The sequence below is a fragment of the Bufo bufo genome, chromosome 7 (assembly GCF_905171765.1).
Source record: "Bufo bufo chromosome 7, aBufBuf1.1, whole genome shotgun sequence".
Lineage (NCBI taxonomy): Eukaryota > Metazoa > Chordata > Amphibia > Anura > Bufonidae > Bufo > Bufo bufo.
This window is the reverse complement of record NC_053395.1, coordinates 160,371,497-160,395,333: the sequence shown is the minus strand read 5'-3', so window position 1 is coordinate 160,395,333 and position 23,837 is coordinate 160,371,497. Positions and strand designations below refer to the sequence as shown.

The window sequence follows — 23,837 nt, the reverse complement described above, 5'->3', positions numbered from 1 at the left end:
TTAGCAAAATAAGGCTACAGATCACATTTATAAACCCACATTAGGAATCGTGATGAGGCCCTGAACATCAGCATATGTTTAGCTGACAGGGGTGAAACCTGGTGACAGAATCCCTTTAACTTCATTGCACATCAAGCACATGCATGCCCCCCCGCCAATGCCACTGGAGAGCAACGTCAGACTCATCTTCCAAATTTGTTAGCAGACATGGGAATGGTTAATGAAGGCAGGTTTGGGTTCCTAGATGCCAACTGGTGGCTTAGTGGCCCCAAACCAGGTGGCAGGCTACCTTTAAATATACCCAGGTCAGTAGCTACCGTAGCTAAAGTGTCATCCTCATAAATATGGTCATAAAGTACTGTATAAAGATGGACCACACAGAAAAATGAATACGAAATCCAGGCAGAATTAATATTTTTTTTTGAGAACGCCAAAGTCACTACAACTACAAGCATCACCATTTCAGGCATTAAAGGGGTTGGCCAGTTTGTTACATTGATGACCTTTCTTCAGGATAGGTCATCATTATCAGACGTGTGGTGGCCCATCAGCTGTTTGAAGAGAACACAGCTCTCCTACGAGCGATGCCTTCTCTGCTCGCCGTCAACATGGCAGCAGCGAGCAGGTGAAACTACACTCCTCCGTCCCATACACTTCAATACAAAGGAGCAGATTGACTGCTCCTTCCCATTAAAGTGAGGGGGTAGAGAAGCTGTAATTACACCTGGTCACCGCTGCAATGTCAATGCAGTACTCGCAGGAACAGTGTTCTCTCCAAACAGCTGATTGACTGGAGTGCCCTAAATCGGACCCCCACTGATGTGATATTGATGACCTATCCTGAGGTTACATCAGAATATAGGAAACCAGTGAATTCCTTTAAAATCCTTTTTTCAAGTTGAGATGAACATAAAGACTGGAGACCAGAGCGTTACTGCTGTGACTACAGCCTACCCTCTGGTCCCCACAGGATAGGTGATTGGTGAGTGTTCGAATGCTGGGACCCCCTTTCCCCTGATCAAGAGAATAGGGGACCATTTTTTTCATGATTTTCCATGCACAATTTATTCTCGATTCAAATGAGTGACCCCCGGACCCCCGCTGATTAGGTACTTAGGACCTATCCTGTGAATAGGTGATAAGTTGTCACTGTAAAGTGAACCTAATGCTTTAAAGGGAACCTGTCACCTGGATTTTGGGTATAGAGCTGAGGACATGGGTTGCTAGATGGCCGCTAGCACATCGGCAATACCCAGTCCCCATAGCTCTGTGTGCTTTTATTGTGTATAAAAAACGATTCGATACATATGCAAATTAACCTGAGATGAGTCAGAGGTTGAAAATATGACTCTTCTCTGGTCACACAAGTAAGATATGACTCTTATGTTGTTAATTTGCATATGTATCAAATCGGTATTTTTACACAATAAAAGCACACAGAGCTATGGGGACTGGGTATTGCGGATGTGCTAGTGGCCATCTAGCAACCCATGTCCTCAGCTCTATACCCAAAATCCCGGTGACAGGTTAACTTTAATGTAGATATGCACATAGGATAATATAGTCCAATTGATGTATTGTCATTTGTGAATATGGCTGAGGAAGGCAAAAATGTGCCGAAACGCGTCCCGTTGAGGACTACAGTTTAATAAAGAAAGATACAAGATTGAAGCAAGCAAGGCAGCTGGGAATTTTTTTAATTGGATTTTGGGTAGGGATCCCTCCCCTTTTTCCGTGCAGCTGAAATAAGAACGTGAGCTGTTGATTTGGATTACTAGGATAATATAGTAGTCACACATCCTAAGAAGGGTCATAATCCAACATGAAATGAAATTTTTCTCAATAAAAGGATTGAAAATAAATTTTCTTAAAGGGGTTGTCTGCTTGTCATAAATTTAGAGCCAGTCTGTCGAGAGCCTGAATTACAAGTAACTATACATTGATTTAAAATTTGCAAATGTTGATTATATAAAATGTGTTCTGCTCTAGAAGGCTTAATGACTTAAAGGGGTTGATGTCCTATTCTCATAATCATTCAACTTATCAGCAGGAATCCCCACCTATCAACAAATGATGACCCATCTTCAGCACAGTGATGCCAGATTCAATACATGTGCTGAAGTATGTATGTATGTATGTATGTATGTATGTATGTATGTATAGCTGTGCCTGTATAAACAAAGAAGTGGTTGTGTCCCTCCGTTCTGTGGATAGGTAGGGATCCAAGGGAAGATGCTTTAACACGTACTAGCATTAAACAAGACATACGTTAACTATTACGTACTATTTGTACCTTATTGTGCTGATCACTGGTGATACTTCAGGACTGGACCCCATGGGTCAAGCACAGACATCCTATTCTAAGAATAGGCCATGAACATTTAAAGGGAATATCCCGTAATTAAGGTAAAAATCAGACATCATATAGTACATGACAATCTCTTCCAAACAATGCTCCCCCCATAGAGAAGTTTCAAGGCTCCAAGTGCTCTGCTAGATTTATATTAAGCTGGTAGTGTCCTTTCTGCTGCAGCTCTCTCCTCATCACAGCTCAGGAGGCAATCGAAGGATGAAATTGAGCATGTGCGGCCATCTCAGTGAGCAGGACAAAGAAATAATATGAAAAAATTTAAAAAGCAGGTGGCGCTATACGGATACAATTTATTGAATAACTCAGTGTCTACACAAATTTTGTTTATTATATGCAAAAATTATTCAGATCCAGGCGCTGGTTTAAAAATAGCAGAATATTTTTTGTAGGACGACCCCTTTAAGTATGTGTCCAATTCAAGACATCCCGTCATAGCATACTTGGCAGGATAATTCTGACACACAAGCATTCAAGACAGGTCCCTTGTCGTGAATGCTCAGTGCAGCTTGCAATGTATTTTTCAGTGACCTCTGGCAGCTGGACTCAGACGTGGCAATATTACAAAGACACTACATTAGAAGAGGCACTCATTCTCCATCAAAGCAACCACTGCGGTATAAAGAAACTCGTAGCGCTGAAGTAAATTACAGGTAATGGAATCAGATAATCATTACAGGGCTGTTCAATGAACTGGAAATGTGCATTCCAAGAACGCTCAACAAAACTCATCTCTCCTCAAGCCTCAATTTGCTTATCTATCTCACGAGGAAGAAGACCTATTTGTTTTGTCAATTTCCAGACAAAGCACAGAAACTTGATGCGTTTCATTTTCTTGGTTAGTTATATTTTTTGCGAAGAAAAAAAAAAAAAATATATACATACGATTCTTTCGGGAGAGATTTGGCAATAAGAGGCTTGTCGTTCTAAGCCGATAAAAAAAAAAAAATTCCCATCACCGAACACTTCATCTACTATTTGAGTTCCACAGAATGACCTGCTTGCCCGTATGACGGAGATGGTACTTTAGCAAGGTCAAAGATAGGAATAATGAAAGCCACATATGCTGGAGGGACCCAAGTGCTCTCCAAAACTCTTAATCAGCCGTATATTGTAGAGTTTCTATTCTACACTGAAGACATATTTATCTCACCAGTCATTACACAGAATTGCTGTATCCAAGAAGGAAGCTTCTCACTGTTCATTACCTCTAGAGACTACAAAGGACATGACAGGGGTTAGACTCCATTTCACCTTGTGACAAAAAAAGATGTGCACTGATTAAAAAGGATTCCAAGAGTCATAAAAATGGATAAAAACAAGACAATTATTAGCACTGCAATATATTATATAAAATTATTATAAAATAATGCAGTGTAATGTGCCCAGTTTTCTCCAAAATATGTAAAAAACGACCCATTTTAGATGTTGAAAGCTATAGGTATCAAACAATGGAGGCTTTCACAAATTTTTTGTGTTACGTATTAACTTTGCACTTTTTTGATGCCTCAAGGTCTTTAAAGGGTTTCTTCGGGAATAGAAAAAGATGCTTGCCTTCTTACAAAAGGAGCCAAGATGCAATACCAGATACAGCCCATGGACTGCAGTGGGGCCGTTTTTTTTTTTTGTTTGTTTTTTTTATAATGCAGCAATGTGTTTCTAATCCCAGACAATCTTATACTGAGCGAAAGTAAAAAAAATAATAAAAAAGACCTCCACCTCCACACGGTGCATGAATGCAGGGCTGGCTTGCCAGAGCAACAGGCAAAAATGTGGTTAAGTTAAGCATCCATCTTTTCTGGTGAGAACACCCTTAGGGTCCATTCACACATCCGCAATTTCGGATGTGTGGCCCGGATCCGGAATTGCGGACCCGCACCTCCGGGTCCGCAATTCCGATCCCGAAAAAAATAGAACATGTCCTATTCTTGTCCGCTATTGCATATTCTATTAGTGCCGGCAAAATGCGGAACGCACATTGCCACTGTCCGTGTTTTGCGGATCCGCAAAACACACACGGATGTGTGAATGGACCCTAAGTCATACCATGCTAGTCATGCTACGACTAAGGGTGTTCTCACCAGAAAAGCATAAGCTATTGTGTTTTTAATCTTTTTTTGCCATGTTCTGAGATTTAATAAAGCTTTTTGTAATTTTTGAACGAGGGCTGAACTTATCTACGTTTTTTGACAATAATCCTATTCACTTTATTGTCTATTCCAGGCATGCTCAACCTGCGGCCCTCCAGCTGTTGCAAAACCAACTCCCAGCATTCCCAGACAGTCTACAGCTATGAGCCTACAGCAGGGGGAGTTGTAGTTTTACAACAGCTGGAGGGCCGCAGGTTGAGCACGCCTGGTCTATTCGTACACTGGACCCAGATGGCTCCTAAAAATTATACTATACTGTTCTTGGGTGCTTTTCAACAAAAGACAGCAAACCTGAAGGATACAGTTGAATCAAAATCACTTAAAGGGAATGTGTCATCAGCAAATTACCTACGGTTTAAGTTTTTATGTTTAACATTTTTTTAAAGAATTTTGATGTTATTTTTAATTTCCATGTCAGTATCCAGATAAAAAAAAATAATAATCCATAAAATCCTGCAGTTCACGCACTGGCAACTCCTTGGTCCGTACGGATCACTTTACTGCAGTTACCTGCTTATCGGTCATTCTAATCCTGCCAGTCATGATATCACCTTTGTGTATAGATAAGGCCGGACACACCATTTACAATAGGCGATTGCCAAAACGTATCTATTCCTTGCTTGCACAATCACCTCTGCCCAGGTGACAGAGCATGCCTAGAAAACTCCCTCATAGAAATCAATGAGTTCCCCTCCTGACCATTGTGTCTATGGCCCATGGGGCTGCTTTCAAACAATTGTTTTAATGCTTTCTAAATGCTGTTAAGATGGCTCAGGCAAGATGGCCGCCCCATAATCATGTTCAGGAAACGGAATAAATAAAAAAAAATCTGTAAATCAGAAATTAAAGACAGATTAGAAATAAAGGATTTGTATTTCTATCTGATTTTAACTAGCAGATGGCTACACATTTCCTAATCTAAAATCAGTGTCTTTGGTTTCTATGAGTAAAGGCTTTGGTCAGTCGCCGTTAGTAAAGATACCCCCAAAAGGTGGATGGGACTTTCCATCCAATTAAAATTGTCATTAAAATAGCACAGCAACCTGGTAATGGCTTTTTCTAAATCCAAGTCTAAAACGTATCTAATTAATGGCAGACATTCTAAATAATCCTGGTAAAATGTATTTTAATCAGAGTCTCTTTATACCTCCGATTCCACTGAGCAAAGAATGAAACATGCCTGACCAGTGAAAAACACTTTCATCCCAGGCATCGCTATCAATCATGATGACAAATCTTTTTGGCCTCCTCTCCTCTTTTTCTTAGACAATTACACAGAAGTATGTTCTCTTCAATAAGAGATGATAGAATCACACCTACACCGCTATCTTTTGTGAGAAAGAAGTTGTTCGTCTCCTAATTGGATTGCACCTGGCACTCTCTCCAGGCTTATTTTAGAATGCCCAAAGCAGGTGCTGCGGTATTATTTAAAGACATGTAATGAAACACTTCTACATGTATTGTCCTACAGTTGGCTTATCTCATCCTGTGCAGGCAGAACATCACACAGTGTGGTGCGTTACACAGAGCAGAAGCAAATGACAGTCAAAAGTCATCCAAAAGTCAAAGACCATTCAAGGTACAGCTGCCAAATTCTAGCAAGTAAATCGATAATATAATAACAAAGGCTAGCGAAACAAAATCCCAAAAGTATATAAACAATTTAACTGGGAAAGCAAAAAGAACAAAAAGGAAGCAATGTTCTGACAAGTCAGTGCCTGCAGGTGGGCTGTAAGCAATGTGCCAATAATGACAAATGACTAAAGGGTCACTAACTTTTCAAAAAAACTTTTGATATGTCAGACATATAAAAATTTAGATCAGTGGGGGTCTGAGCACCAAGACCCTCACGTTCCCAAGAACGTGGGGAGAGAAGTCTCCGTATAGTTCTGTCTCTCTCCTCATTGCACAAGACCAGCTATGGACCCCTCTAGATCCGATCCTCAGCAGCGAGGAGAGAGAGAGAGAGAGAGTGCCACATGTGCAAGCTGCTCCCCCCTCCTTCTAAGGACTGTGGAGGTCTTAGCCCTCAGATTCTCCACCGATCTAAAACATTTGTCGTGTCTTAGTGACCACATAAGGTCCATTCCATGGCATTTAAAAAGGTTTGAACATAGTAGCAAAGTCAGTAAGGCTGAAAATCTATACAGTTTAGCCTATTAAATCAAAAAAGTTTATATAGAGGAAGGCAAAAAAAAATACACTGCTCAAAAAAATAAAGGGAACACAAAAATAACACATCCTAGATCTGAGTTAATTAAATATTCTTCTGAAATACTTTGTTCTTTACATAGTTGAATGTGCTAACAACAAAATCACACAAAAATTAAAAAAATGGAAATCAAATTTTTCAACCCTTGGAGGTCTGGATTTGGAGTCACACTCAAAATTAAAGTGGAAAAACACACTACAGGCTGATCCAATTTTGATGTAATGTCCTTAAAACAAGTCATAATGAGGCTCAGTAGTGTGTGTGGCCTCCACATGCCTGTATGAACTCCCTACAACGCCTGTGCATGCTCCTGATGAGGTGGCAGACTGTCTCCTGAGGGATCTCCTCCCAGACCTGGACTAAAGCATCTGCCAACTCCTGGACAGTCTGAGGTGCAACGTGACGTTGGTGGATAGAGCGAGACATGATGTCCCAGATGTGCTCAATTGGATTCAGGTCTGGGGAACGGGCGGGCCAGTCCATAGCATCAATGCCTTCGTCTTCCAGGAACTGCTGACACACTCCAGCCACATGAGGTCTAGCATTGTCTTGCATTAGGAGGAACCCTAACCGCACCAGCATATGGTCTCACAAGGGGTCTGAGGATCTCATCTCGGTACGTAATAGCAGTCAGGCTACCTCTGGTGAACACATGGAGGGCTGTGCGGCCCTCCAAAGAAATGCCACCGCACACCATTACACACCATTACTGACCCAATGCCAAACCGGTCATGCTGGAGGATGTTGCAGGCAGCAAAACGTTCTCCACGGCGTCTCCAGACTCTGTCATGTCTGTCACATGTGCTCAGTGTGAACCTGCTTTCATCTGTGAAGAGCACAGGGCGCCAGTGGCGAATTTGCCAATCTTGGTGTTCTCTGGCAAATGCCAAACGTCCTGCACGATGTTTGGCTGTAAGCACAACCCCCACCTGTGGACGTCGGGCCCTCATATCACCCTCATGGAGTCTGTTTCTGACCGTTTGAGCAGACACATGCACATTTGTGGCCTGCTGGAGGTCATTTTGCAGGGCTCTGGCAGTGCTCCTCCTGTTCCTCCTTGCACAAAGGCGGAGGTAGCGGTCCTGCTGCTGGGTTGTTGCCCTCCTACGGCCTCCTCCACGTCTCCTGATGTACTGGCCTGTCCCCTGGTAGCGCCTCCATGCTCTGGACACTGACAGACACAGCAAACCTTCTTGGCACAGCTAGCATTGATGTGCCATCCTGGATAAGCTGCACTACCTGAGCCACTTGTGTGGGTTGTAGACTCAGTCTCATGCTACCACTAGAGTTAAAGCACCGCCAGCATTCAAAAATGACCAAAACATCAGCCAGGAAGCATAGGAACTGAGAAATGGTCTGTGGTCACCACCTGCTGAACCACTCCTTTATTGGGGGTGTCTTGCTAATTGCCTATAATTTCCACCTGTTGTCTATCCCATTTGCACAACAGCATGTGAAATTGATTGTCACTCAGTGTTGCTTCCTAAGTGGACAGTTTGATTTCACAGAAGTGTGATTAACTTGGAGTTACATTGTGTTGTTTAAGTGTTCCCTTTATTTTTTTGAGCAGTGTATATAAAATGAGGGGAAAAGCATATTGTCCTCATCTTGGAGGAAAACATTCCTTCCAGATTTTCAGCAATCAGAATATCTCCTGAGATTAAACACATCCCCAGAAATCTAGTAACTGTAACTTGTAATACGATTACACTCAAGAAATGAATCCAGGCCACTTGTGAACTCTAAAAATAAGAGTTCATCATCACAACCTCCTCTGGAAGAGACTTCCACAGTGTCAATGCTCTTACAGTAAAGAACCCACTTCTGTGTTTGCGTAGAAACCTTCCTTCCTCTAGACGCAGAGGATGTCCCCTCGTCACAGTCCTGGGTATACATAAATCATGGGAGGGATCACTGTACTGACCTTTAATTTATTTATACATGGTCATAAGGTCTCCCCTCAGCCATCTTTATGTTTTCTAAACTAAATAACCCTAATCTTTCTTGGTGTTGAAGGCAATTTTTTAAACTACAAACTGTATTATCCTTTGGGGATTTTACCAGTTTTACCAAGAAATTACATTTTGCTATTAAACTTAAATAAGTACCAGCAGTATTATGTCCCATTAAAATGGTCGCTAGATGTGAGCAGCATTTAGTAGGAACACTGTATGTAATAAAAGAAATGAAATATTAATGAACCTTCCCATTTTCCTTGCAGCAACTTATTAAAAACGAGAGAAATCAGTGTGCATCAACACTTTTATTGAAATTTTGCTGTAATCACTTCATTAAAATTATTGCTGTGCGTTTCCCTTTTTAAAAGTCCGGCGCGATACATAAAAGTCGCGTAACTTTATACAACGCAACCCTGTCAGCTGGAAGATACAAGAGAACTCACTCAGCTAACAGAAGGCAATGATATACGGTTGATTTCGTTTTTCTAAGGAAACAAAATGACATATTGATTATACTAAAGAGATTACAATCTATTCATAACCGTTACTAAAACGTAATACGTTTTGGCTTTAGATTCGCAAAACCAGTCAATAATTGGGTAATTAATCCTATAGCGATATTTAATAGCCACATGAAAGGCTGCAATTTATGTTTCTATTCTTATTCAATAGGTCCCAGAGGAGATGCACGACAAGAAATATCGATCGATTCTCTGTTCGTCTTGCTTACGTTTTTCCTATCTTAGTCGACAATTTTTCTATCTTCTAGTCTTCCTGCAATAGGCAAAGCTAGATTGAGAAAAGGATTCCATTGAGGAAGTCTTGACAATTCCAGGCTTTATTTTCTCTGCGACTTCCTGTGACCTAGCTTCTTACCTACAAAATTGTATAAACAGGGAAAAAGAGTTTACAAACTGTACTGTATATACTCGAATGAAAAAAAAACCAAAAAACTTTTCCCATATTTATACAATTCTAAGTATTCTACTGAAACTTCTCTAAGGTGGTTCCTGGTATTCCTCTGGTTTTTAATAGATATGCTCAAGTAGTTTCTTACCTCATATGTACAGTCGTGGCCAAAAGTTTTGAGAATGACGCAAATATTAGTTTTCACAAAGTTTGCTGCTAAACTGCTTTTAGATCTTTGTTTCAGTTGTTTCTGTGATGTAGTGAAATATAATTACACGCACTTCATACGTTTCAAAAGGCTTTTATCGACAATTACATGACATTTATGCAAAGAGTCAGTATTTGCAGTGTTGGCCCTTCTTTTTCAGGACCTCTGCAATTCGACTGGGCATGCTCTCAATCAACTTCTGGGCCAATTCCTGACTGATAGCAACCCATTCTTTCATAATCACTTCTTGGAGTTTGTCAGAATTAGTGGGTTTTTGTTTGTCCACCCGCCTCTTGAGGATTGACCACAAGTTCTCAATGGGATTAAGATCTGGGGAGTTTCCAGGCCATGGACCCAAAATGTCAACGTTTTGGTCCCCGAGCCACTTAGTTATCACTTTTGCCTTATGGCACGGTGCTCCATCGTGCTGGAAAATGCATTGTTCTTCACCAAACTGTTGTTGGATTGTTGGAAGAAGTTGCTGTTGGAGGGTGTTTTGGTACCATTCTTTATTCATGGCTGTGTTTTTGGGCAAAATTGTGAGTAAGCCCCCTCCCTTGGATGAGAAGCAACCTCACACATGAATGGTCTCAGGATGCTTTACTGTTGGCATGACACAGGACTGATGGTAGCGCTCACCTTTTCTTCTCCGGACAAGCCTTTTTCCAGATGCCCCAAACAATCGGAAAGAGGCTTCACTGGAGAATATGACTTTGCCCCAGTCCTCAGCAGTCCATTCACCATACTTTCTGCAGAAGATCAATCTGTCCCTGATTTTTTTTTTGGAGAGAAGTGGCTTCTTTGCTGCCCTTCTTGACACCAGGCCATCTTCCAAAAGTCTTCGCCTCACTGTGCGTGCAGATGCGCTCACACCTGCCTGCTGCCATTCCTGAGCAAGCTCTGCACTGGTGGCACTCCGATCCCGCAGCTGAATCCTGTTTAGGAGACGATCCTGGCGCTTGCTGGACTTTCTTGGATGCCCTGAAGCCTTCTTAACAAGAATTGAACCTCTTCCCTTGAAGTTCTTGATGATCCTATAAATTGTTGATTGAGGTGCAATCTTAGTAGCCACAATATCCTTGCCTGTGAAGCCATTTTTATGCAACGCAATGATGGCTGCACGCGTTTCTTTGCAGGTCACCATGGTTAACAATGGAAGAACAATAATTTTAAGCATCACCCTCTTTTTAACATGTCAAGTCTGCCATTTTAACCCAATCAGCCTGACATAATGATCTCCAGCCTTGTGCTCGTCAACATTCTCACCTGAGTTAACAAGACGATTACTGAAATGATCTCAGCAGGTCCTTTAATGACAGCAATGAAATGCAGTGGAAAGTTTTTTTGGGGATTAAGTTAATTTTAATGGCAAAGAAGGACTATGCAATTCATCTGATCACTCTTCATAACATTCTGGAGTATATGCAAATTGCTATTATAAAAAGTTAAGCAGCAACTTTTCCAATATTTATGTAATTTTTAAAACTTTTGGCCACGACTGTACATCATGCTCCCTATGCTCTTTTTCAATTTGAACTCTCCCAACCCGTTTTTACAATGTAAAATAACCCCTCTGGTTGGTTTTACATCCTACAAGTAGCACTTCCTGTTGCTGTATCCAACCAAACCCATGATGTACTTCTCCTTTCTCTGCCACAGCTCCAGCACCGCCCCTAACACCCAGATAGTTTATAGCTCCTCCCACCCCACTAGTTACATAGACATACCCCCCCCATCACTGCCCATGTCGCTGCTTTGAAAAGAACATGAACACTGGTGTAACTAGAAATGACTGGGTCCCACAGCACATTTTTGAATGGGCCCCGTCCCCCATGCAACCCCCAATCTTGTGGCCAGTCAAGATCACTCTCTCAGACCAGGCCTGGCAGCCGCTCCATCCATTTCCTACACATATATCGTGTATGTCAGGTGACTGTATATACAGTCACTGTATATAATGTCATTTGTATTATGCTGTTGAGGGGACCCTGATGAAATCTTTTAGTCCTCCTTTGAAGGGCCCCTTCTGAATTTGGGCCCCATAGCAGCTGCTTTCCCTACTTCCAATATAGCTATGCCCCTGCCCATAAACATAACTTTACAGGAAATAAGAAAGCTGTATGGACATGGTCACAGAACGGAAGATAGGAGCAATCAAGATGAAAAACACATTGCAAAAGGATCCCTTAAATTCAGTTCTACCAAGTGCCAGCCAACACATCCAGGTGGAGAATGCCTGGTGATCTGATCCCTCCATTCAATTCTATAGGCGTTAAAGAGATCATCATTACCCCCCGGAGGTGGGGTCCCAAAGGTGAAAGCCTCAACCTAGACATTTATGGTACATCTTGTGGATATGCCATACATTTCTAAGAGGATAAAAGCTTTCTAATTTACCAGATACTGGCAATTAACAGCACTTCACTGGTGGAAATATTTGATTCAACGGTATATTATTTATGCACCAATAATTCCAGGGAACTGTACATCAAGAGGGGGTTACACATACATAATATAAAAACACAATATACACAAAAAACATATAAAACAAAAACATATAAACATAAAACTATTAACAGACTGGTATAGAGCGGGAGAGGACCCTGTCCGCGAGAGCTTACAAACTACAAGGGAAGCCTAAAAAGCTGCTTATGTGGCTGTGTGATGGCAGGGTAGGTTTTCAGGTTACTTTAGAAGATTTGGATGTTGGGGGAGAGTCTGATGTGCTGCGGTAGCAAGTTCCTGAGTAGTATATTGGACAACTGGGGTGTACCCCAAAAACAGATAACGGACAACTGTTCGGACCATGACCAACAGACTGTCTCCAGTGATTTTGACCATTTACAATCATACTGACAGACTAAAAATAAAAACAATAAGAAAATATCTATACATAGGACGGGATATGCTGTACATCTTTCTGCAGCAAAATCATAACATTTAACACTAGCAGCAAAGTGGATGAGATTTTAAAAGTGTTGTCCAGCCAGATATATTGGTGACCTATTGTCAGGATGGGTCATCAATATTTGATCGGCGGGAGTCCAACACCCCTGCCGGTCAGCTGTTTTGAATAGGAGGCGACGCTCCATGCGATCACCGCTTCCTGTAGATTATGCTGCACTTCGTCTCTGAGGTGCAGTGTAATACAAGTACCTGCTCCATTCACTTGAGCTAGGCTTGAGCGAATCGGCCTTCGGATCATAGAGCAGACGTTGATTCATTTAAATACTTCCATTTTAATGTTGTATCCGTACAGCATTAAAAAGTTATGGGCTCAGTGGAACCAAAGTTCTTTGCGCCCAAAGTCGCGCTAGACTTCGGTTAATTCCTACACTTTTCATATCTGCGTATTGAAGAACAATTTAAACTAGCAATCCACACTGGCCTTTGGTACTGGCTGGTACCTCAGTACCAACGTCCACTTCAGATTCCTATTTTAAATTGCCATTTTAAAATTTCAACACGTAGATATGCATACAGTGGGAATTAACCAAAGTCTCACGCGGGTTCTGGTGAGAAGAACTTTGGCTCCACAAAGCCAAATCATTTTAACGTTGTACGGATGCAGCAGTAAAATGTAAGTATTTGAACGTATCTATACATGGCTGGACAACCCCTTTAAGACGTCTTCTCCATGCACTGTGAAAAATTCTACAGTGTAAATTGACCTGAGGTTTGGACTTCACAATGAACAGAGATAAATCTGGGCCAAATCAGCAGCAAAAGTGCAGGAAATCTGCAGCAGAAATTCTATTCCTGTGGCTGTACCCTAGTAGTTATATTCACAGCTATTTTGTGGGATATCTTCAGTGATAATATGGCTCCAATTCTAGAGTGATGAACTCATAACGAGCAACAACTGATGATATCATAACGTGAGTATGTAGTGAGCAGAAGGGTTACAATGGGAGTCCTATAAGTTGGACCCCGAGACTAAACAACTGTATGGAGAAGGACGGATGGCCCATCCTGGGGGGGTGAGGAAGGTTGATTTATTTTGGAGATTTAAAACAGGCATACACATAAAAGAAGTGTAAAGTGGTAGTTTACTTTCCATTCGCTTGTATGACCTTTTTCAGTGCTGCAAATGTTATAATTATCTATGTAATAGCTACATAAATAAACCAAAAAAAGTCTCAAGATAAAAAAATAATTATTAATCTTTGTCGCTCATCCAGAGCCCAGAGGAAGTATTCCAGTATAAAACAGATGACACTTGTGGCCACAAGGGCAAACCAAAATGCTCTTAATTCTGAGAGCTTCATAGTAAAAGCATTCTAAATTAACTGAATTAATAATGGTTTGCAACATCATCTTAAAGCTATAATTCTTGACTGTTTAGAAGTATCTGAGAACAGGCTGTAATCTCTCCTATTACATTTCTAAGCGAATGCAGCTTGGAAGCAACAGTGAATCACCATAATGAACCTATTAACACATTCCCGAACCATTAATTATTGATTTATTTGTAATTATCCCTCAGAATAGTCTTGTTCATTACTTCTCCTGAGTACATACACAGAATTCTTTAGGCAGAAAATAATTTGTAAGTCTTTTATATCACTGGTGGATTATTCCAAATGTAATCTATTTTATTCTTACGCTCATTTATCTAACCGTAAGGAGAAGGCCATCTTTTGTGTACATCTTGTGTCTGACTTGGGGTAATAATAGAGTAGAGCAAACAAAACATAAACCACACAAATAGGTCTAATTTTAACAAAAAAAAAAAAAAAAAAAAAATTAACAAAAATCGGTTTGGTTAGTCTTTTACATTGGAGACTACCTGGATATTGGTGACTGGCACACGAGTGTTGGCCTCCATGGAGGTAATGCCACAGGGTGAGGTCAGAACTGCTACTTTTGATGGCAAATATGAGGTAAGATGCTGTCGCACACAAGGGACCATTAAATCAGCATACATTCAACCAGCTTATTTACACTGTAGAAACTGGACCAATGGACTGCTAAAGAGTTTGTAGGGCATGCAAAAGGTAAACAGACGTTGAGGTCCGGTAGGAAGGAACATTTCCGGCAAAGGCCAAATATTATGGAATATGTATTTCTTCATTTACGGAAAATAAGGCAATGACTTCAAGGCGAAGCTTTACTTTACCAATTCTCTCTACGAAATACCAATTGTTGGAGGATATACAGTACCGTGGATGGCTATCCTGGTCTTCACAATAATTGTCGACAAAACTGATTCTGTTTAAAGAGGATCTGCTTAGGGTCTCTAAAGGAGAATCTAGTTGTTCTTTAAGAGAGAATGAAGAAGCAGTACATGCAAACCAGTGTGCTCCTCTGTTAGACCAAAGCATAAAGACAGAATCCTAGTGAAATAAACAGATGCGGTGATGAATCCCCTGAGATATTTTCAAGAAAAACAGTGGAGAGGATTCCTTGCTCTGTAGACTGCATGTTCATTTCAAATGCTCTCCAACTGCAATAGGCACATGACGATGTAATTCAACCACCAATGTATCTGCATTTCTAAGTAAGTGATGAGGAACAATGACAAATATGACACAGGTGATGATTCTCTGAGGGTCCTACCTTAGGATGTGCCTTTTCGATTTGTTTATTTGGGTCTTTCTCCGCGTTATATAAAGCTACCCCTTCCTGTAACAGTTCTTTCTCTCGAGCCTCCCGAATTGACTTTTGAGTAGGGCCATCATCTTTCTTGGGTTTAACGTCATCTATAAAGCAGAATTGAATTATAACAGGTCATAATATTATATATAGTTTTTTGAAGGATATATATTTGTTGAAACTTACTATTTTAATCTTGCAACAATATTAGAGAAGGGTAAAAAAAAAAAAAAAAAGAGCTAGAGAATATATATATATATATATATATATATATATATATATATATATATATATATATATATTATCACAGTATGAAATGAGAAGCAGAAAACAAAGACTATAGCAGGGATGGCCAACCTGAGGCTCTCCAGCTGTTGCAAAACTACAACTCCCATCATGCCCAGGCTACCTACAGCTTACAGCAGGGCATGGTGGGAGTTGTAGTTTTGCAACAGCTGGAGAGCCTCAGGTTGGCCATGCTTGGACTATAGCTTCTGAAATGTACTTTGACTTGTCTTAACGGGGTTTTCTGAGATTTTGATACTGATGACCTATCCTCAGGATAGGTCATCAGTATCTGATCAGTGGGGGTCCGACACCAGGGACCCCTGCTGATCAGCTGTTTGAGAACGCAAATGAACAGGGCTCAGCACAATACCAAGCACAGCCGCTATATAATATACGGCACTGTGCTTGGTGACCTTAGAGAATGGCACGGTGCTCACAGGGGCGCCAGTGACTTCTCAAACAGCTGATCGATAGGGGTCCTGGGTGTCAACACACACCGATCAGGTACTAATGACCTATCCTAAGGATATCGGTATCAAAATCTTGGAAAACCCCTTTAACTAGATTACGGAATAAAGCAAACATAGGACACAGACTAATGTTTAAAAAAAAAATAAATGCTGGCAATGAGCAGATCTATTGGCCTGTGGGGCGAAAAACTGCTGTAATAAAAATGTTGCTGTGTTGCTAAAAGACACCAGTGTGGTCCGGGTAGCAGCCATAGCAACAAACGCTCTGTTCGCTTTAAGCTGGATTCCCCTACCCCAGGGAAAGTCTGTAGTCACACAGATGTCCTGAACTCACCTCTAAGGAGAGGTTCACACTAATTTGAGGTTTCAGACTTTGTCTGAAAACCCTGCATGAAAACCTTCACTAAAACCTGCTCCAAAAAAACTCAGTGAACCTACCCTTAATGATCAGGCACATAAATCACTCCAGCCAAATCACAGAAAGAAAAGAGCAGCCATACAGTTACAGCTGCGCAGACCTCTCCATCCTTTCACTCATCTCTATGATCAGTGCAGGGAGGAAACGGGTCAGCGGTCAGTTCTTTGCAATGGAGGCACTAGAAGGTAATGTGAAACAGAGTAGTCTTTGCGGTGGGGGAGCAGTTTGTGTGGAGCAGGGGAACAGTCTGTGAGAAAGGCATAACGAGAAGACTGTGTGTGGGGAGGCAAAACGAGAAGACTGTGTGTGGGGAGGCATAGCGAGAAGACTGTGTGTGGGGAGGCATAACGAGAAGACTGTGTGTGGGGAGGCATAGCGAGAAGACTGTGTGTGGGGAGGCATAGCGAGAAGACTGTGTGTGGGGAGGCATAACGAGAAGACTGTGTGTGGGGAGGCATAACGAGAAGACTGTGTGTGGGGAGGCATAACGAGAAGACTGTGTGTGGGGAGGCATTACGAGAAGACTGTGTGTGGGGAGGCATTACGAGAAGACTGTGTGTGGGGAGGCATTACGAGAAGACTGTGTGTGGGGAGGCATAACGAGAAGACTGTGTGTGGGGAGGCATAACGAGAAGACTGTGTGTGGGGAGGCATAACGAGAAGACTGTGTGTGGGAAGGCATAACGAGAAGACTGTGTGTGGGGAGGCATAACGAGAAGACTGTGTGTGGGGAGGCATAACGAGAAGACTGTGTGGGGAGGCATAACGAGAAGACTGTGTGTGGGGAGGCATAACGAGAAGACTGTGTGTGGGGAGGCATAACGAGAAGACTGTGTGGGGAGGCATAACGAGAAGACTGTGTGTGGGGAGGCATTACGAGACAGGGGCCCATGTCGAGCAGCCTGTGATGGGTACATGGGGAGCAGTCTGTGAAAGAGAGGACATGTAAAGCCACCTGTACAAATGTCCCTATGATTTTCATACTACTATTCAAAACAGTCTACAGTAAGTGAAGTGAATGGAGGAGTGCCTGCCTGCCCATTCTGATGGGGAGGGCTCGAAAAGGAGCGGGTATTAAATGGGCTATGTACAGTAAGTATTGAGAGTTTTCTAAGATTTTTTTACTTCTGACCCATCCTGAGGATAGGTCATCAGTATCTGATCAGTGGGGGTCTGACACCTGGGACCCCCAACTGATCAGCTGTTTAAGAAGGCACAAGCACTCACAGTATCGGCGCGGCCTCTCTGCTCACCAAGCGCAGTGCCGTACATTGCTCAGCATCATTCACTTCAATGAGGCTGAGCTGCGACTAGGCCTTGTGACCGATGAACGTGGCTGCAGCGCTACTGCAAGCCCCAGTGCCTTCCCAAATACCTAATCCAGGGGGTCCTGGGTGTCTGACTCCCACCGATCAAATACTGATGACCTATCCCAGTTGAAAAAAAACTCAGAAAACCCCCCTTAATGCTTTACTTTTTTTTTTTTTTTACCCGACGACTTTCTAATACCCTAGAAGGAAGAGCCAGTCAGGGGACTAGATAGGATGTACACCCAGGGCATTTGATCTTCATCCCCTGGGGGGGGCTTTTTACTGAACAAAAAGCATTTCTGTTACATAAGCATCCTACACTAAATATCCATCACTGAAACAAACCAGCTGAACAGTACAGGACCATCCAATGTGCAAGATTTAACATTTTTTACTTGTGCCAATCACAACATTTTTAAGAATTAGCAGTCGCCTAGCTTGATCACTGTAATCATTGTCCGCTATGGCAGTTTTGTGTCAAATCAATTGCTCAGTGTGAATCCGTACGTGCAACTGTTTGTACAGACAAAACTGTATCTGGCAAACAGCAATAACTGTAATAAAGTGATAGAAAGCCCGGGGCATTTAGGAGTGAATTTCTGCTATAAAGAGAGTGTAGCAGTCTCTGTAGGAGAAATTACTAAGCGGTGAAGACTGAGCATTGATAAGCAAACCGCTGGTATGGTACAGGATAGTGTGGGCTCTGAATCAAGGCAGCAAGAAAGTACAGATGTAAAATATTAATAAAGGGATCATTGCAATTCTCTTCAGGAACATCATACCAATATTGTAGTTAACCATTCTGGTCAACACAGGCACTGGAACGAAAACCCTACGGACAGTTAGAACATTCAAAATGTGCTTTCTATTTCAGGCATGTGACTATTTTCTAATTAAATATTGCAATCTCCTATACATTAGTTCACTACGCACACATCACAGAGATCAACTGAGGTTACAAGCGTGTCCATTACCTTTCCTCTGAACATGTCCTGGTAGGTGTGTCACAAGATGTTCAGCTTTTCAAAAGATGATTTTGTGATATTGTGTCACAAGATGTCTTTCCTATATGTTGCTATACTGTATTGAATTGGTTTTTTATGAGAAACTGAGGTTCTTAACCAAAATCGAGCTCAGGTAAGCATGGACACATCTGTATATGTAGGTACTATTGGGCTTAACAGAGCAGTGCGCCACTTGTCTCACTACAACGCGTATTGAATGCGGTGTGCTAATAAGCTACTTGGTAGGACTATATTGGAGGTCTGGTCAGTTTGCTCATACATGTGCAACTGTATTAGATTAGGTAGACAGACCCCCCCCCCCCCCCCCCCCATTATAGGCCTCTTTCACACGGGCGTGTCCGGATTAGGTCCGGATGCGTCCTGGTGCATTGCGGCAAACCCGCGCAAGTAGGAACGCAATTGCAGTCAGTTTTGACTGCGATTGCGTTCCGATGTTCAGTTTTTATCGCGCGGGTGCAATGTGTTTTGCGCGCGCGTGGTAAAAAACCGACTGTGGTACCCAGACCCGAACTTCTTTGCAGAAGTTCAGGTTTGGGTTAGTTATAGTGTAGATTGTATTATTTCCCCTTAAAACATGGTTATAAAGGGAAAATAATAGCATTCTGAATACAGAATGCATAGTACAATAGGACTGGAGGGGTTAAAAAAAATAAAGAAAAAATGTTGTTGTTTTTTTAACTCACCTTAATCCACTTGTTCGCGTAGCCTGCATCTCTTCTGTCTTTAACTGTGAGCAATAGAACCTTTGATGACGTCACTGGACCATGGTGATGGATCATGTGATGAGCGTAATGACGTCAAAGGTTCTATTGCTCACAGTTAAAGACAGAAGAGATGCCGGCTACGCGAACAAGTGGATTAAGGCGAGTTAAAAAAAATTATACATATATATATATACATATATATATACACAGTGGCGGAAATAATTATTTGACCCCTCACTGATTTTGTAAGTTTGTCCAATGACAAAGAAATGAAAAGTCTCAGAACAGTATCATTTCAATGGTAGGTTTATTGTAACAGTGGCAGATAGCACATCAAAAGGAAAATCGAAAAAATAACTTTAAATAAAAGATAGCAACTGATTTACATTTCATTGAGTGAAATAAGTATTTGAACCCTCTAACAAAAAAAGACTTAATACTTGGTGGAAAAACCCTTGTTTGCAAGCACAGAGGTCAAACGTTTCTTGTAATTGATGACCAAGTTTGCGCACATTTTAGGAGGAATGTTGGTCCACTCCTCTTTGCAGATCATCTCTAAATCCCTAAGGTTTCGAGGCTGTCTCTGTGCAACTCTGAGCTTGAGCTCCCTCCATAGGTTTTCGATTGGATTAAGGTCCGGAGACTGACTAGGCCACTCCATGACCTTAATGTGCTTCTTCTTGAGCCACTCCTTTGTTGCCTTTGCTGTATGTTTTGGGTCATTGTCGTGCTGGAACACCCATCCACGACCCATTTTCAGTTTCCTGGCAGAGGGAAGGAGGTTGTCGCTCAGGATTTCACGATACATGGCTCCGTCCATTTTCCCGTTTATGCGAATAAGTTGTCCTGTGCCCTTAGCAGAAAAACACCCCCAAAGCAAAATGTTTCCACCCCCATGCTTGACGGTGGGGACGGTGTTTTGGGGGTCATAGGCAGCATTTTTCTTCCTCCAAACACAGCGAGTTGAGTTAATGCCAAAGAGCTCTATTTTGGTCTCATCAGACCACAGCACCTTCTCCCAGTCACTCTCTGAATCATTCAGGTGTTCATTGGCAAACTTCAGACGGGCCTGCACATGTGCCTTCCTGAGCAGGGGGACCTTGCGAGCCCTGCAGGATTTTAATCCATTGCGGTGTAATGTGTTTCCAATGGTTTTCTTGGTGACTGTGGTCCCTGCTAATTTGAGGTCATTAACTAACTCCTCCCGTGTAGTTCTAGGATGCTTTTTCACCTTTCTCAGAACCATTGACACCCCACGAGGCGAGATCTTGCGTGGAGCCCCAGAGCGAGGTCGATTGATGGTCATTTTGTGCTCCTTCCATTTTCGAACAATCGCACCAACAGTTGTCACCTTCTCTCCCAGCTTCTTGCTAATGGTTTTGTAGCCCATTCCAGCCTTGTGCAGGTCTACAATTTTGTCTCTGACATCCTTGGACAGCTCTTTGGTCTTTCCCATGTTGGAGAGTTTGGAGTCTGCTTGATTGATTGATTCTGTGGACAGGTGTCTTTTATACAGGTGACTAGTTAAGACAGGTGTCCTTAATGAGGGTGACTAATTGAGTAGAAGTGTCTAACCACTCTGTGGGAGCCAGAACTCTTAATGGTTGGTAGGGGTTCAAATACTTATTTCACTCAATGAAATGCAAATCAGTTGCTATCTTTTATTTAAAGTTATTTTTTCGATTTTCCTTTTGATGTGCTATCTGCCACTGTTACAATAAACCTACCATTGAAATGATACTGTTCTGAGACTTCATTTCTTTGTCATTGGACAAACTTACAAAATCAGTGAGGGGTCAAATAATTATTTCCGCCACTGTATATATATAATATTTTTTTTTTTAACCCCTCCAGCCCAATTGTACTATACATTCTGTATTCAGAATGCTATTATTTTCCCTTATAACCATGTTATAAGGGGAAATAATAATGATCGGGTCCCCATCCTGATCGTCACCTAGCAACCGTGCGTGAAAATCGCACCGCATCCGCACTTGCTTGCGGATGCTTGCGATTTTCACGCAACCCCATTCATTTCTATGGGGTCTGCGTTACGTGAAAAACGCACAAAGGGGAGCATGCTGCGATTTTCACGCAACACACAAGTGATGCGTGAAAATCACTGCTCGTGTGAACAGCCCCATAGAAATGAATGGGTCAGATTTCAGTGCGGGTGCATTGCGTTCAACTCACGCATCGCATCCGCGCGGAATACTCGCCCGTGTGAAAGAGGCCATAGTCATTGGGGCCTGTTGGGTGTCATTGGTGTTTGCCATGTAATGGATCTGGCACTGCTGTCTGTTCCTATAACAGAACAAAAATATGACTGTAGATGTGAACAAAGCTCAACGGGTACCTTACAGTAATATAACCAATATGGAATACCAAATAATACTTCATTCTTATCATGTCTTTAATCTGTTCCACCCATAAAATGTCTTTCATGATAAAGAGTACATTTAATTTTGCATACATAATAGATTAGTATGAACATGATAACTGGCTTAATATGAAAAGGGAAAATGCAGAAGAAAAATGTCATTGTGGTTTGTCCACGATACTTCCCTTATCAGTATGTTCAGGTCTCTGTCTTGTAATGAGCACAGTAATTAGTGGATGACATTGATGGATCACCTTGGTAATGCAGACACTAACACAGACATCAGTTATACTACACGATAGCTAGAGCCACATTGATAGCGTATCACTGACACTTCCACCATGAAGCTTTCCCGGGAACATGGCCAATGGCACCAATGCTGGAGAGGGGACCTGAAGGCATAGGACTCTGACATGCAGGTAGGCGCTAGGTGAAAGATTCATTCTCACACAAGCGCTGTGGGTTCTAACCAGGCTAGGATCATGTGCCCAATGTACAGAAAATTTACTGCCGCATGGTAATGCAGTGCAAGTCGTACAACCTTATTTAATAATAATTTTATTAACTAGATTACATAATTGTCACACTAATTGGTTTCTAGAGTAAAAATAAAAAAAAATTAAAAAAAATTTAAAAAAAATATTATTGAGTCAGAGAAACATATACTAGGATATTTATAAGATGTCCTACTAAAGGAAACACATTGGATATAATAGCCAAAAATCTACCTTGTGAGCTTCAAAGAAAGAAGAAAGAAAGATTACATATGCGCCTTCTGTGTTCTCCAAGGGTTCAAAATTTCTAAATAAGAATGGAATTGCCAGAAAATGTCTTTGAAAAAATTAATAAAAATTACAAAACGAACCCTTATATAATGTCCCATGATGATCATAGGTCCACCATAAATTAATATGGAAGGTTATAACTTTCTATTGATCATCTGTCTGTAATCTGAAGTATAATTGGATAATAAAAGCTACAAAATGATCAATATACAAAACAAAATCTACATCTATATGGTAGAAAACTTTTGAATTGTCCAAGTCAATATCTTAAAAGGGGTTCTCCGGGAATAAAAAAAAATATATTTACTTAAAATAATACTTTATTATAAACATATTCCCAAATAACTCATTAGTTATATTATAATGAGAAATAAAATGGCCGCTGACCTATTCGTGCACAGAAAACCTGTCCTAATCACACAGCAGGACAAGTTACTTTACAACACTTTAGCTAAAGAGCTGCTTCATACTCCTCTCTGATCTACTCGTCAGGGGTTATGATCCTGAATACAGTTTAAATATGATCTTCAGCTGAATTTCTGTAGGAATGGAGTTCATGAGGAGACATGAAGGACAGAGAGGAGGTGGGGATGTGGCTAATGAGCAGCAGCACTTGTATGCAGTCTCCATTACCACAGCCCCACATTACCACAGTCTGTCCTGTCCATCCTCTCTGCACTTCATGTCTCCTAATGAGCTCCTTTCCTTCAGAAATTCAGCTGAAGATCTTATCATCTGTATTCAGGATTGTAATCCCTGACAGCAGAAAGGAGGATGAGGCAGCTCTTTAGCTCGGTATTGTGAGTAACTTGTCCTTCGGTGTGATTAGAAAGGTTGTATGTACTAATAGGACGGCAGCCATTTTATTTCTCCTGATGATTGCTCCCAAGACAAAATGAAACAATATAGCTAATGAAAGATATTTGGGAATATGTTTATAATAAAGTAATATTTAGGAATTTTAATTTTCTTAATTCCCAGAGAACCCCTTAAAAGAGGCTCTGTCACTCGGATAGTTTTAATCAGCGTCAGGCTATATGTCTGGTAGGGTAGGGTT

At 41.5% G+C, this 23,837-nt stretch overlaps 1 protein-coding gene across 1 annotated transcript in view; it reads right to left on the bottom strand.

Annotated features, from left to right (window-relative positions):
* The window catches only part of SPAG16 (sperm associated antigen 16), a 1,151,519-nt gene that overhangs the window by 1,036,255 nt on the left and 91,427 nt on the right, over window positions 1-23,837 (bottom strand). The window contains exon 9 of the mRNA XM_040440778.1: window positions 15,365-15,507. Within this exon, the coding sequence (XP_040296712.1) occupies window positions 15,365-15,507 (143 nt within the window). The remainder of the gene's footprint in view (window positions 1-15,364; window positions 15,508-23,837) is intronic.